Source organism: Calypte anna, chromosome 4 (assembly GCF_003957555.1).
Source record: "Calypte anna isolate BGI_N300 chromosome 4, bCalAnn1_v1.p, whole genome shotgun sequence".
In the NCBI taxonomy this organism is placed as follows: Eukaryota; Metazoa; Chordata; class Aves; order Apodiformes; family Trochilidae; genus Calypte; species Calypte anna.
In genome coordinates, this window is record NC_044247.1 from 17,651,317 (window position 1) to 17,665,477 (window position 14,161).

General features: G+C 45.1%; 1 protein-coding gene across 3 annotated transcripts in view; it reads left to right on the forward strand.

The window, feature by feature from the left end:
• LOC103534188 (vascular endothelial growth factor receptor kdr-like) overlaps positions 1 to 14,161 on the forward strand; it is a 121,893-nt gene that overhangs the window by 85,045 nt on the left and 22,687 nt on the right. The window contains exons 14-22 of one of the 3 annotated variants that reach the window (XM_008500122.2): positions 1,623 to 1,769; positions 3,115 to 3,240; positions 3,357 to 3,463; positions 4,737 to 4,872; positions 6,212 to 6,316; positions 8,669 to 8,782; positions 11,697 to 11,785; positions 13,306 to 13,471; positions 13,996 to 14,093. In XM_008500122.2, coding sequence (XP_008498344.1) covers positions 1,623 to 1,769; positions 3,115 to 3,240; positions 3,357 to 3,463; positions 4,737 to 4,872; positions 6,212 to 6,316; positions 8,669 to 8,782; positions 11,697 to 11,785; positions 13,306 to 13,471; positions 13,996 to 14,093 — 1,088 coding nt within the window. Of the gene's footprint in view, positions 1 to 1,622; positions 1,770 to 3,114; positions 3,241 to 3,356; positions 3,464 to 4,736; positions 4,873 to 6,211; positions 6,317 to 8,665; positions 8,783 to 11,696; positions 11,786 to 13,305; positions 13,472 to 13,995; positions 14,094 to 14,161 lie in introns of all 3 variants that reach the window. The other 2 variants (XM_030449394.1, XM_030449395.1) reach the window with 2 other exon arrangements.

The following is a 14,161-nucleotide window of genomic DNA, read 5'->3' on the forward strand; positions in this document are numbered from 1 at the left end:
CCACCATTTCACTAACAGCACAACTCTGTCATTTGGGACTGTCACCCCAGATCTATATGACTTTGCTAGAAGACTCTACATACTTGCAGATGCCAGGATGCTCTAGAATCCTAAACAGATTGGGACCCAGCAGATGTAATCACAAATGTCACTGGTGAAGTGTAAGTGTATAATCAAGTGAAACATAGCATTTATTCTGAGAAGGTGGGATGCACTTCCTTTTAATAACAGTATTTTCTTACTTATACCCAACTGCCTGACTCTTAATTTCATAAAAATAAGCATTCCAGGTCCTGGAGCCTGGGTGCTTTGGCTATGTGATTATAAAGGGCAGGACACTTCTTCTGGTAGAAACTCACTGAAAATTAGTTGAGTTTCTTGGGCTTCATATTGAAGAAAGTGAGTGATAGTCTCTAAGCTTTCACAGAAGATAAAGTGCTCTTGTAACAGATGGGTGTATTAGCTGCCTTCCAATGGGGAAGAACAACACAAAGCACAGAAATAGAACTGAAATAAACAACAGTGCCATTAGCACTTCTCACTTAGGTAAAAACCAGGCCCTGCAGTGCTGCCTGCATCCTTGTTTCAGTGAAGAGCACATTTCCCATGCAGTCCCCTCCAGGCAGGCTCACACAGAAGGAGAAAATCCTTCCCCACACCACAGCTGCAGCCAGCACAGCTCTGATACCTGAGTGGGAGGTGATTCATTTGCAGAAATGGAATAAGCACCTGCCCTTCCTGAAGCCCAGAGGAAGGGAAAGAATCTCCCCCTGGTATCAGAGGGCTCATGGTTTGGCTTCTCCCTACAGCCGGTACCGGAACCACCCGTCAGCATCCTCTGACACAGAGGCACTGGGCTTGCTCTGCACTCTGCATTCAGGCAATTCATTTTGCTCTCCCCTGGCAGATACTTTTATGCATTTAGTCAAATTTCCACCTACACAGACACCTACACAATGGCTATGGGAAAAACACAGCTACACTGGGATTGTATCCATGGGAGAACTTGATCACGTTCTTCTGAGATTTACCAGGGTCTGTTATTTGTCTGGCACATGTCAGAGGCAGTTTTCCTGGAGAACATGTGTGGAAATACCCCTCCAAATTAGCCCTCCTTCCCTTAAACAAACCAAGTTTAACACCCATCAGCTGCTCTCCCTATTGCAGGTTCTGTGTATTTTTTAATGCTGTGCTTGTGATTTTCATTGCCTTTCTGTACCTTTTGTAAATGAACATAAAGTAGAGGTTAACACACATGGCATTAGGCAGACAACTGCACTCATGATGGGGAACACAAATCCTCAGAACTGTTTCCTCTTTGCCTTCTTTTTTTTTTTGCCTGCATTTGTTCTGCCCACTCAGTGTCCTCTATTTTCTTCAGAGGATGAGAAATTCAAGCAAGTTCAAGCTGAAGCCAAATATAAGCTTATTCAGTTTGAAAAGAAGCCAAATAAACTCACCCACTCCTCCCATAATCTTTTGGGCTATTTTTGCTACCACTTATCAATCAAATCTATGCCACTTCCAGGCACCATCCTGGTGGCCAGGGGAGAGAAGATGGCAGAGCTGTGGAGGTTACATTCTGAACTCTTATCCTGTTCTGGTTTCCTTTGTGACTGTAGCAAAGGCAGCACCGTACGTGATACAAAACCTCACGGATCTGGAGGTTAACATCAGTGGCAAGATCATTCTGGAGTGCAAAGTTGGTGGAACCCCAGAACCTCAGATTACTTGGAGGAAGAATGGCTACCCCATCTCAGCAGCATCAGGTGAGCTCACCTGCTCCCCAGCCTGCTCCACTGCTGTAGGGAACACGGGGTCAGGGACCTGCAGGCTCACCACAAACACAGCACCTACAGCTGCAGGGTCAGGATGGGATACACAGCCTCAGGAAACACCCACAGACCCAAAGGTATCAGCCCACTCCAGCAGTCTCCAGTTTGGACTCTGAGGTCAAAGCTGCCAACTGGTTGCAGCCCAGTGCCTGCCTGTGCAGCGTGCCTGCTGCGTGTGGCAGGGCTGGTGCCTGCAGTCAGCCAGACACTGCATACATCAGCACAGCATTAGTGAACCAGTCAGCTTGGGCAAGACAGCAGCTTGTGTACAGAGCTGGCAGAGTCTACCTGCTGGTCAGGCAGGTCTCAAAACACAAACCATCAGATCTCCCTGTGCCCTGATCAGAAGACACAGCAGCAGGCTGTGGGCATGCAGTGACATACTGCACATCTTACCTTCAGCTCCCTCAGCACAGCCATCAGCACGTGCTCTCAGCTCAGCTGATACCAGCAGCACAGGCACACTGCTGTCATGGGCTCCCTTCCTTGAGCCTGGAACTGCTTCTCAGCTCTCTGCCTTGAGGTCACCTATAAATCACACAGAATCCTGTGTCAGTAGCTGGTCCTGTGACTTTAATTTTGCATCTTGGACTAGGCAGGAAATCCAGGATCATCCATAATTCAGATCAGACTGTTTTGAGAGAAACTCTTTTATAGCTACTGAAATTTTATAAATAATTCTAGGGGCACAAGCATGTAACTCATCCAGCCAATGGAAACATAAATAAAATATTTGGAAAAAACACCTCAGGCTACATATATCAGCACAGTGCATGGCAAGTTATGTGCAGGCTCTTGTTAACAACAAGAGGACCCATAGGCAGAACACCCAGAGACTCAAAACAGCCTTCCTTTTGGATTCAAATCCTGATTTGTTCCCTATTTCTGCCCTGAACACATCCTTAGTGAAACATTTTTTATGCCACAAATCAGGAAAAATTACACCATATGCCATACCTGGGCAATCTCCCTCCCACTCCACCTCTAACCCCCTCTTTAATCCTGTAAATCCAGGGTAGCCCCACACTGGGGCTTTTCCAGGGAGATGCATAACCCGGGTTCCATGTTCCACATGTCAGAACTCCCATCCTATCCACAGTCTCCAAGACACCAGCAGTTCCCAATGATTTCACCAAGTTCCCTTTGTTCCCAGTGGATCTTATTTCTATCAGGAAACCTGGGAGTCAGCTGGGAGCTGATTTTCAGTTCTCTGTCTCCTAAAAGCATTTGTAGGCAGGAAGGTTATTGTGATAATATTACCCAAACTCTCTTACAACAGGAATTTCCATGGAAAATAATACCCTGGTCATAGAGAGAGTGAAAAAGGATGATGAGGGGCTCTATGAGTGCAGAGCCTCCAACGACGTGGGCCAAGACAGCACATCAGCCTTCATTAAAATCCAAGGTGAGCTCCAAGCCAAGGGGAAACGTGTCCATTGTGCAGGGCTGAGAAAAACCCTGTCATGGGTTCAGTCATGGGGTTTGGCTTTGTTTAAAATATGGTTGCACATTTAACTACAGGTTCTGAGGAGAAATCCAACATTGAAGTTATCATTTTGGTCTGCACTGGTCTGGCTGCCACCCTCTTCTGGCTTCTTCTGACCCTGTTCATTCGGAAACTGAGAAAAGTAAGAGAGCTTTCATGTTGCACAAAAGCACTGGGCCCAGTTTATATGTCAGATCAGGGTTTGGGGACAAATGTTTGGGATAGATGGTAAAAAAACACTGTGCAAAATGGTACCATAAAATTTCAGTCCAAGACTTCTGCTGATAGTTCTTTGACTTCTCAAGAGATCACTTGCACTTGTGAGGTTTCTGCCCACTTCCACAGTACCAGAAAACCAGGCTGCTCCTTCCTTATGAGTCCAACTGGCTTGCAAGATTAGGAAACCAAAACAAAATCCTAAATACCCTAAAATAAGGGCTGGATGTCAGCACTTGTCCTGCAAGATTTCTCTGAAACACAGGTATTAAAGGCAGACCTGTTATAAGAAAGATCTAGGGCATTTGTTCTAAAATGAGCTCAAAGCATCCATCCTCTTCTGTCTCCAAATTCTGCTACTCTTTCCTCTCTCTTTTATGACTCAAAAAAGTAAAGATTCAGTGAAGTTCCAAGGACTTCAGATCTGTTTTTCCTACAACAAACAGTAAACAGAAAGGAGACCACAGCCTTCTGCTCTGAAGCTCACTGTACTGCAGTCCCAGTGCTGATCCCTCATACTGGAGTAAAATTTCCTCTCCTGTTGTCACTACAGTGATTAAATCAATGTTTTCCTCCTTGTCCTCAGTTTAACAGAGTTGTGCACAGCAGTGAGTTTCCTATTACATTTTACAGCCATGCAGGTCTGCTCACAGGGCCACCCAGTCCCAGTTGCTTTCTAAGCAGCATTACAAGGAGCAGTTTTCAGCAGCTTGCAATTTTAAATAGCAATAAGCAATAGCCACGAAATAGATAACTTTGGAGCATCAAGCCTGCAAAACAAAACACCAGGAAAATGCCAAAAGTGCTCTGCAGTTGCAAAAATGCTTCAGGAAGTGCAGCTTGTGGAATTCCTATAGAAAAGCACTGATTTCTTTTCCACAGATGCAGGTAGAAGACAGTGATAGATTTTTTGTCCTCAGACTGTTTACACACAACATGTTCCACACCACATTAGTCAGGGACTCTTCCCAACACCCTTGAGTGGCAAGCATACATAAACATTAACTTCCCAGGCTAAAAAAATAAAATAAAAATAAAAAAAGAGAGATGCAGGAAGTTGGAATGATGCAGAATAAATTTCAAAGCTAAATTTGGACTTCGGGGAACTCCCCAGCCAGCTCTGAGTCTCATAGACAGCATCTTCCCATTAGCATTTCAGGGTAAATACTGTGAATAATTTCTTCTTGCCCTGTTTTTAGCCTGATGCCACAGACATTAAAACAGGATACCTGTCAATTATAATGGATCCAGAGGAAATGCCTCTTGACGAGCAGTGTGACCGCCTGCCCTACGACAGCAGTAAATGGGAGTTCCCCAGAGACAGACTGCGGCTGGGTGAGTGCTTGGGGACTGTTCCTGTAAGGCGGGAGGATTTCTAACGCTCCTCACCCCCAGGGGTTTGTTGTATAACCCAAGGAGCAGCCTCTCGGTTGGTGCTGCCACCCCTGGGGAGAACTGGCAGTGAGTCACTCAAGTCAGGAGCGTCATTGCTATGGGGTGAAAGGAGGGATTTGGTAAGAAAAGCAACGATGTTGTCCTTCTCAAAATAGCTGCCACCTCTTATTCTTTCTTGGAGAAGTGAAACCACACTCTTGACAGGGAAGAGAAGGTCCTGTCTCTGCCAAAAGTACAGTTGCATGACCATAGAGGAAAAAAAGTCAGCCTGAAAGGTTTTGTCTTGAATTTTGTCCTTCGTTTTGTTTTGACGAAATCTATCAGTTCATCAAATAATCAATTCCTTATCAATCCTCTGAACTTTGGTTTTGAGTTGTAAAGAGCTATAATGAAAAAATTAACCAAATTTCATCCAACAGCTCAGCTCACTGGATGATGAAGCAAGAAAATTTAAAAAGCAGGTTGTGTTTATATAGAGAAAGTAACATCTGCATGCAATGAGGAGTGTGGGAATATATCTGTGACTGTGTGTGCTTTTGATGCTTTAGCTGGAAAACACAGTAGGAGGAGGAAGACAGACAAAACTAACAAAAAAGGGGTGGTGGTGGGACATAGAATCAGAAAGCAGAATCAGAAAGCCAGACCATGATGCCCAGTGCACTCTGCTGTACTGTGGGTCAGAGCCCTCAGAGCTCACTAGGTAACACAGGCATGAACATTCAAATGAAAGGGAAAATAAAGATTATAATCTTAAATTCCATTTAGTATAGCTTTTACATCAAATAAATATTAATGGCTGAAGGGTTAAAGTGTTCCAGCTGCCCAAGTGCCTTAGCTGGCTGTCTTCCAAGCCTGCTGTTGATGAGAGATCAGGACTTCCACAGGGTTCTGTGTTTAACCCAGACTCTGACTTTCCTGGACTTCGGGACAACTGTATGTAATGTTTTTACCCTAAAGCCATATCTATATATATATATAGATATATATATATATATATGTACTTAGCCTTGCCTTCAGCTGAATGCAGATTTATTTGTTCTACTCTGTTCTGTCCCATACTGTATTGCATTGAAGCCATATGGATATAACCCCCACCCTTTATATCCATATACTGCAGATATGTGATACAGGCTTCTGTTGGCTGTCAGTCTACATCTACGTTGTGCCTGGGCACTGGAGCCTCGTGTTTCTTGCATAGCTGGAAGTGCATGTTTCCCTCTTATCTGATGCAGACTGTCAGAAGTCCCCTTTGGCTCATTCTTGACTCTTGCTCCTCTAGGTAAAACACTGGGTCATGGTGCTTTTGGGAAGGTGGTGGAGGCGTCTGCTTTTGGCATTGATAAATCTTCAACCTGCAAAACAGTTGCCGTAAAAATGCTGAAAGGTACATGTCCCTCTGAGATTCTCCCAAGACTCCTCAGGGAACCTGTGGGCAATGAGGTTTCCAGTTCTCAGCTCCAAACCAATCCCAAGTTCATCGTGTTCAGAAGGGAGTGGGTTTGCCATACAATCAGTCATTATCCAGTGGATGTCAACGTGTAGGAAATGACAAGCAGGCTCCACGCTGTGCTGCTGATTAAGTCTTGTATTCCTAGAGGAGGGAAACAGCAGCTTCCAGGTCTGTGGGGTTAGGAGGGAAACAGATTACAGAATGTAATTACATTAGATAGTCTGAAATTGGATCTAAGCCTTCCAGCCCGGCCCTTCCAGATGTAGCACAGTTCAAGAGGGTGAAAAGAAAAAAAAAAAAAAAGCAATGCCAAGGGAGTGAATTAGAGACAACTTGCTTGCAATTATTGAAATTAAGGAAAGCTTTTACCAGTCAGTGGGAGGGAGGGAGAGAGCTTGGAGACCACTCCTTCATATTCTATTTACATACAAAGCCTCTGCAGACAGCTCCTGAGTAAATACATCAGCCAGTAGATTGACTGCATGGGTTGGAGGTTTTTAACTCTTCACTCAGGACTTTTCAAAGGTACAACTGGTGCTCACTGGATGGCTCTTCATGACCCACATTGCTCTGCATTGCTGTTCCATGGCAGTATTAACCACTGCAATGCCATGAGTCAGGAACTTCTACCAAGGTGTTTGGCTTCTGCTGCTAGCTGCCTCTCCTCATGCTCTGCTGCTTCCCATCTCTCTGAAATGCCACAAACATCAGTTTATCACCTGTCTGGACTTCTTCAGACTCTGGTCTCCTTTCTCTGCATTAGTCAGTAGATCTTCAGATCATCTTCTCTCCTAATGCTGTTTCTTATGTTTCATGCCCATCTCCAGACCCTTCCATGAAATATCCTAGAAGCCCCTGATCCAGACACACTCCCTTCTCCATCCAAAACTTATTGCCCTGGATAGCTCTGGGGTTTCATTCACTTCCACACTGTGCTTCCCAACTGAACCTCATGTCATCTTCACCCTGCCTGCACATATTCAGCAAACAATTCCTCCATCATTTTACACCTTCCTCCCCAAGTGGAGGCAGCAGCTTCCTGTTCTAACCTGTCCCTCCCCAACTAACATGCCCAGAATTCATCGCTGAATAAAGTGAATTCTCTAGTGTGAAAAAGGAAAAAAAAAAGGCTCTGGAGATGTCTGCATTTCTGTAATTCTGGCCTCACCTGTCACTTCCATGAAGTAGGATGGTATCAGTTTGGGGTTGAAGGCTAAAAGTTCATGTGCAAGGTCATCTGCAACACTTCTGAGGCTCTTCTGCTTAGGTTTTGCCTGGGATGTGTTCCAGTTTGTGCCAGGGTAAATCAGGAGTAATAACACCCATGTACACACCCATCTACAAACACTGCAGACTGAAGAAATCTTGGGCTTGGAACAGCTCCTTGTTTATCATACAGTTCAGTGTAAGATTTGTTTATGGAGAATTCTACAACCAAAGAGGTTCCCTTTGTCACAGCAAATGATCTACTATGTAACTCTTCATACTGAAACCTTACACAATGCAAAGGCAAAACCAGAGGAAACAGGACACAGCCTCTTTTGTTAAAATACATCAGAAAGTTTTGGAAAGAAGGCAGAGGAAACAAGGCAGCATCTGAACCATGTTCTGGCCTGACTGGGCCTTCCTTAGCTTTGGCAGCAAAAGAGAATGAAACCAGCAGGGCTGGCTGGCCAGTGCTTCAGCAAGTGTCAGCTTCCTGGGTCAGACACAGATAGGACCCTCTCTGATATGCTGGAAAATGTATTTCTTGGGTTGAAAGGATCTCACAGGGCTGAGATTACATTTTGGGACCCTACTTGAGATGTGCTGGATCCCTCCATCTTCTGCAGTGGCGAGTTGCTCGGGACTGTGGAAAAATCCATTCTGAGGTATTGTAAAACAGTACAACTAACCTGCACACTGCCATTAGAGATGGAGTAACATGTCCTTCTCTGTGCTGGTACTGTCTGGTTGGTTGTTCCTTTGCTAATCTTGCAAAATTCAGTCCTTGCAAAGGCTCTCTGGTGTCTGATCTGGGGGAGGGTTCTCCTACAGGACAGTAACCCTCCATAACCCATGCTAGAGAAAGGAAGAGTCACCCAAAAGATAAAGTATCATTGCACTTCATAAAGGTCAACAGACAATGAAACGGATGAATTATTATCTGTTTAATAGTCTGAAAAGCAGAGATACTGCAAGTAACCTGGGTGGGCTTTGTTTCCAAGGATAAACAGGATCTTGCTGTGTCCTGTTAAAAATATCCTGTTGTGTAAAGAGGATTTTTTTCCTGTTTATCTTAAGCAGAATGTGCAACTACTAATGAATGCAAGGCTTTAATGTCTGAACTGAAGATCCTCATCCACATAGGACATCATCTGAATGTAGTCAACCTGCTGGGAGCCTGCACCAAAGCTGGAGGTAAGAAGTCCTCAGTAAATAAGGAGCAAAGAGTTTTTTCAGATGCTGTGGTGTTTGGATGTATCTGTGGTGGAGTCCAGTTAAATGCATGAACAGATCCAGTTAAACTCATGCACAAACATGCACCTCTCTGCTCATAGGAGAGCTGCTGCTGCTACAGAATATGGCCACATCCCAGCGATGGTTTCTGAATGTCTCCTCCCAGCCAGTGGGGTCATTTCTCTCTTTTCTTTTTCTCTCTCCTGTGTAATATTGTTCACAAAAGGGATTATGGACTGATGGGAAGCACTGTCCTTAGTTGCAGTTAGATGTCCAATTCCTCCACACAGGCACTCCTGATCATTTCAAAGCTTCTCCTCCCTCTTCTTCCCTTCCTTATCAGGAGGATGCACCAGGCTGAGCACTCAGCTGCTTGAGGCCTCCTCCTTTCCCAAGCACTTCACTCTTGCCAGGCAATGCAGGCATTTTTTGCCCAGTGTACAGGAAGCCTGAGGCAGTCCAAAGCTGAGCAGAGCAAGACTGTGGGCTTCCCAGGGGCTGAGCTGACACAGCTGCCTGCACATGGTGCACAGAATCTGCTGCAAAGTGCAGACTTAAACAAAGGACTCCACAAATCTAGGACCTTTGTCACTAGCACATCCCTTCCCATACCTCCACACAGAGCATCCTTGTCTGTTGCTACACAGTGATTCGACTTCAGAGTAAGAATTCTCAAAGATGCCTCTTTACTGGTTACATTGAACCTTCAAAATAATCCCCAAAGGACAGATTTCAGAGAGTTTAGGACAAAAAACCAAAACCAACCCAACAAACCCAACGGAGTACAATAATTGAAGGGGAAAGAGTGAGAGATGGTGCACACATCTGTTGTCATCTGAGACTCAGAAGCTATCATCTCCCTCAAAAACATGGAGCTGTCCAGTCATGAGGTGGGAAAGAAAACTTCAGTGAGGCGGAGCTGGTAGGATGCCAGGCAAGAAATCTTGCTCCAGCAAGACACTCCCAGTTCCTCAAGGAGCAGTCAGCCACCAGCAGCCAGATAGTGCTGGAATCTGGGAGCCATGAACAGGGGACTTGCAGGGACCCCTCCCTCCTCCCTGCTGTCTGCCTGGGAACACCACTGGTGACTGTGGGGAGCAGTGGATGGAGCAGAGCATGGCCCTGCAGGGCCCCGAGGAGCCTCTGGGCAGGCTCTGGTTTGTTTACCTGTGAGCCATGCAGCTGCAGACTAAAGAAAAATAGCCTTGAGCTCTTGAGACAGACAGGGGGATAAGTGTTACTGTTAAAATGCCACTGCATCCCCCTCTCCTTCCTTGCTAGGTTTTACATAACCATGTAACAGTGCTCCTGACACAGACTGCTTTTAAGTATGTGCATAGATTATTTTAACAATATAACAAATAACACCTTGGCTGGAGTCTGGATGTATAAGCAGGTGGAGTTAAGGCACAGTATGTGCTTTACAGAGAGAAAATAAAATATGGAGAGACCATATTAGGAAACATTTCAAAAACATGAATAAATCACTAACTGGAGCTTTAGAGCTGGGCTGGAATCTGCATTTCCTCAGGGCATCCAGGAGGGATGTTCTACTTTGGGTTCTTCAGAATACTGGCCCCCAGAGATGTCTCCTGCACTGCCAGGTCCCAGCAGTGCTGTGTGGTCAGCAGAAGAACTGCTGACAGCTCTGATGTGGAGCTGATTGTGTTTTTGCAGTCACTGGTGCAGTGTGCTCAGGTGCTGGACATGTTACAGCTGCAGCCCAGAGGAACTGGAAGTCCTGAACAGCCCAAAGGTGTGCGTTCCACCTAGCAGTGCTGTAGGACTTGTGTAAATAAAGAACCTGGCAGAAATACATGTTATCAGCAAGCTACTGGTTATTATTGCTAGAATTCTCCATCTGCCTTTTCATGGGACAATCTGCTTCCAGCCAGAGCTCATCACCCAGTCTCAGGGAGGAGGCAGCAGGCAGAGTCCCCAGGGTTCCCTGCTCAGCTCCTCAGAGCTCCCTACAGCCCTGCTCTCAGCCTTGCCAGTCAATATTGGACACGTCAGACTGGACAGGCAAGGGCAGCTCTCAGCACTTTCCCTTTGAAGTCCAAACTCCTAAGTCTGAACTATGAACCTCCAGGACAGGAAAATGCTGCTGGACATGAAAGTCTGGCTGCTTAGCACTGATAATAATACACATTTATATGCATTCTAGTCCCACATTTTCACCTTATCCTGCATTTGATGATTACAAAAAGCAGTGATTATGCCAAAGGTAGGGAACAGAGCCTTTTCCTTTCTTAAGAGCTCCACTGAAACATAAAAGCATTTCCAAGCAGATCCCAAAAATACATGTAATTTCATAAAAGCAGCAATTGCACTGAACTCTACCATAGTTTGCACAGAAATAAAAAAGGAAGAAACTGTGAGGATTTTCCAGGCTTTCAAAAACTTCAGACTACATATTTTTGCAAATTTTGATTTTAGAGCTCTCATCCTGCATAACTTTTATTGACTCTGGAGCCATCAGCTCCCCCCAAAACAAAAAATCATGAAGGCAGCAGAAAAAAATTCAGACTGCTCCATGCTCTGGATCCATGCATAGAGTAAAACAACCTTAACAGCACCTGGGATTGTGTTCTTATTCCTCATTCTGAATTTCCCTTTCTTTATAAATAAGGAATAAATAGCAACTGTTACCATTTCATGGGGAGAGCTAAGAATCAGTGTTGTATTCCCTTCTCTCCATGTCCACTGCTGACTGTGTTCTTCTGCAGTACCACTTCTCTGCTTCCTAATTTCCTCATCTGTGTCACAGGAATGACAGCATTTATTTATTTTGAAGAGGATTTGGGAGGATAAGTTAGTATTAAATGCTTTGCAATGCTTCAAAACTCATTTGACTTTTTAACTGTCTTTTTAGGTCCTTTAATGGTCATAGTGGAATACTGCAAATATGGAAATCTGTCCAACTACCTAAGAGGAAAACGAGGAGATTTCATTGCATACAAGGTAAAAAAATTGGCAGACTTCTCAGAGTCAAAAGGCAGAGAACCAACAACCACTGACCACAAGTTGGGTTTTTTCCTGCATTGGCACTGAGACACTTTGGTATTTCTGTGGGCACTTGATTTGTTCACGTTTCAACTTGCATGAGCAAGAAAAGGAAGCTTGTTCTCCCTGTAGGGCCTCACTCCCATCCTCTTCTTTTCTAGCACCTACTAAGGAATCAGTTTCAAATAGCCAAGGGGACAAGATAGTGAAAGTCTGGTATTAGCTGAACCCTCCCAAAACACAAGCCCAGTTTGGGGATTTTTGTTTCCAGGTCCACTTCCCTCTCTCTCCAATTACTTTTCTATCATCTGCTCATCCCCATCTTCTGTGTTCTCCCTCCCACTGTGCTGAGAAGTCTGTGCTGCATGCAGCCAACTGGATCACAAACATGATCTGCATTAGAATCATAGAATCATAGAATAGGCTGGGTTGGAAGGGACCTCAGAGATCATCGAGTCCAACCCTTGATCAACTGCCACAGTCACTAGACCATGGCACTGAGTGCCATATCGAGTCGCTTTTTAAATGTCTCCAAGGACGAAGAGTCCACCACCTCCCCAGGCAGCCTCTTCCAATGTCTGATCACCCTTTCCATGAAAAAATTCTTTCTCATCTCCAACCTAAACCTCCCCCGGCACAATTTAAGACCCTGCCCTCTTGTCTTGCTGAGAGTTGCCTGGGAAAAGATCCCAACCCCCCCCTGGCTCCAACCTCCTTTCAGGTAGTTGTAGAGAGTGATGAGGTCTCCCCTGAACCTCCTCTTCTTCAGGCTGAACCATAAAGTTTTGGTTTCCAAAAGGTTGTCTGCAGCCACACAAACATTTGTGCTAGCACAGACTGGGCTAGGATGTGGGGAAAGACACAGGAGGCCAGAAATCAGCAATGGAAGAGGACAGCACTACCTCCTCCTTGTGAAAATACAGCATTGAATGAGAGCTCTGATCCAAACCCTGGCAGAAACTGGAGCCTCCCCGAGATTGTTTTCCCAGATGATTCCATTATTATTATTATACCTATTGTGTACAGGCACAAAAGCACATAAGGTACTTTGTGTAAGAGAAGATTTTCCTGGTACAGTCACTCAAAATTTATTTTCTCACCATTGTTTTCAGGAATTGCAGGGACTGGTTATGCCTCACTCCCCAGGAGAGGGTGAGACAGATGTGCATTTCAGTGCACATCATGCACACAGGTTGAGCAAGAGGGACAGAACTGCAATATCTCTCTGCTCATCCAGCAGTCTCCCCATGCTTCCAGCTGCCTTTTATGGTGGAATACTGCTCTTAAAAACTGGGAGGTTCTGTATTAATGAATAGGAAACCAGCTTCATTAGTTCTGCTCTTCAGGGAACACCACATTCAAACGAGCCTTGAGCTCATCTCCAGCAGCCACTTTCTCCACATGCCATCCTTTACGTATTTTGAATGCCCAGGGATTGCATCATCCAACACTATGAATCCTTTTTCTACCATTTCTAGTCTCAGGAAAGCTCTGACCAGGCAGAGAAAAGCCTGGATGAGTCAAACAGTGATTTGACCGAACTGATCAAGAGGCGCCTGGAGAGCGTGGCCAGCACAGGGAGCTCTGCCAGCTCAGGATTTATTGAAGATAAGAGTTACAGCGATTCAGAGGATGATGAAGAAGGTAAAAGAACCCTACCTCACCCCAGCTCTGCCATGAGAGAGACTTCTGTTCCTTGGCTACCGCCACACACACTGTCACAAGTCCTTACACAGTCCTGAAACTGTAAATACTTTCTCTTGGCTGTGCCCCACTCCAGTTTTCTCACAAAAAGAGATTTGCAGTAATGTAGGCACAGAAAAGCTGCTCCAGTTGTGTAAGAGGAGTAACAGCACCATTTCACCAGATTTGTGGGGCCAGCCTGCCCCCAGTCTTGTCACTTGCTCACCATAAATAGTTTCCTTCACTTTTATCCCCAGGTGTTGTTTTCCCTTAGCAAAATGACATGATAAATGTTGGCTGGAACTTTTGTAATCACCTGATCTTCTGCCTCGGGATCAGTGGTTCCAGAGCTGCAACACCAGTAAAGAACCCACGTAACATTACTCAGAAGCAGGAGTGGGGTCAGCAGCATGCAAGCAGCACTCGTGCCAAAAAAGGTTGTAGCTCTTGCTTCAGAGTTTTGCTGTGTCTGTGATCTCTCCTAGATGCTGAGGATCTGTACAAGAGGCCCCTGACTTTGGAGGATTTGATTTGCTACAGCTTCCAAGTGGCAAAAGGGATGGAGTTTCTCGCCTCCCGAAAAGTGAGCTCACTGAACTGTTGGGACTGAACTTCTTTCACAGAATTATGAGTATCTTATATGAAAATATC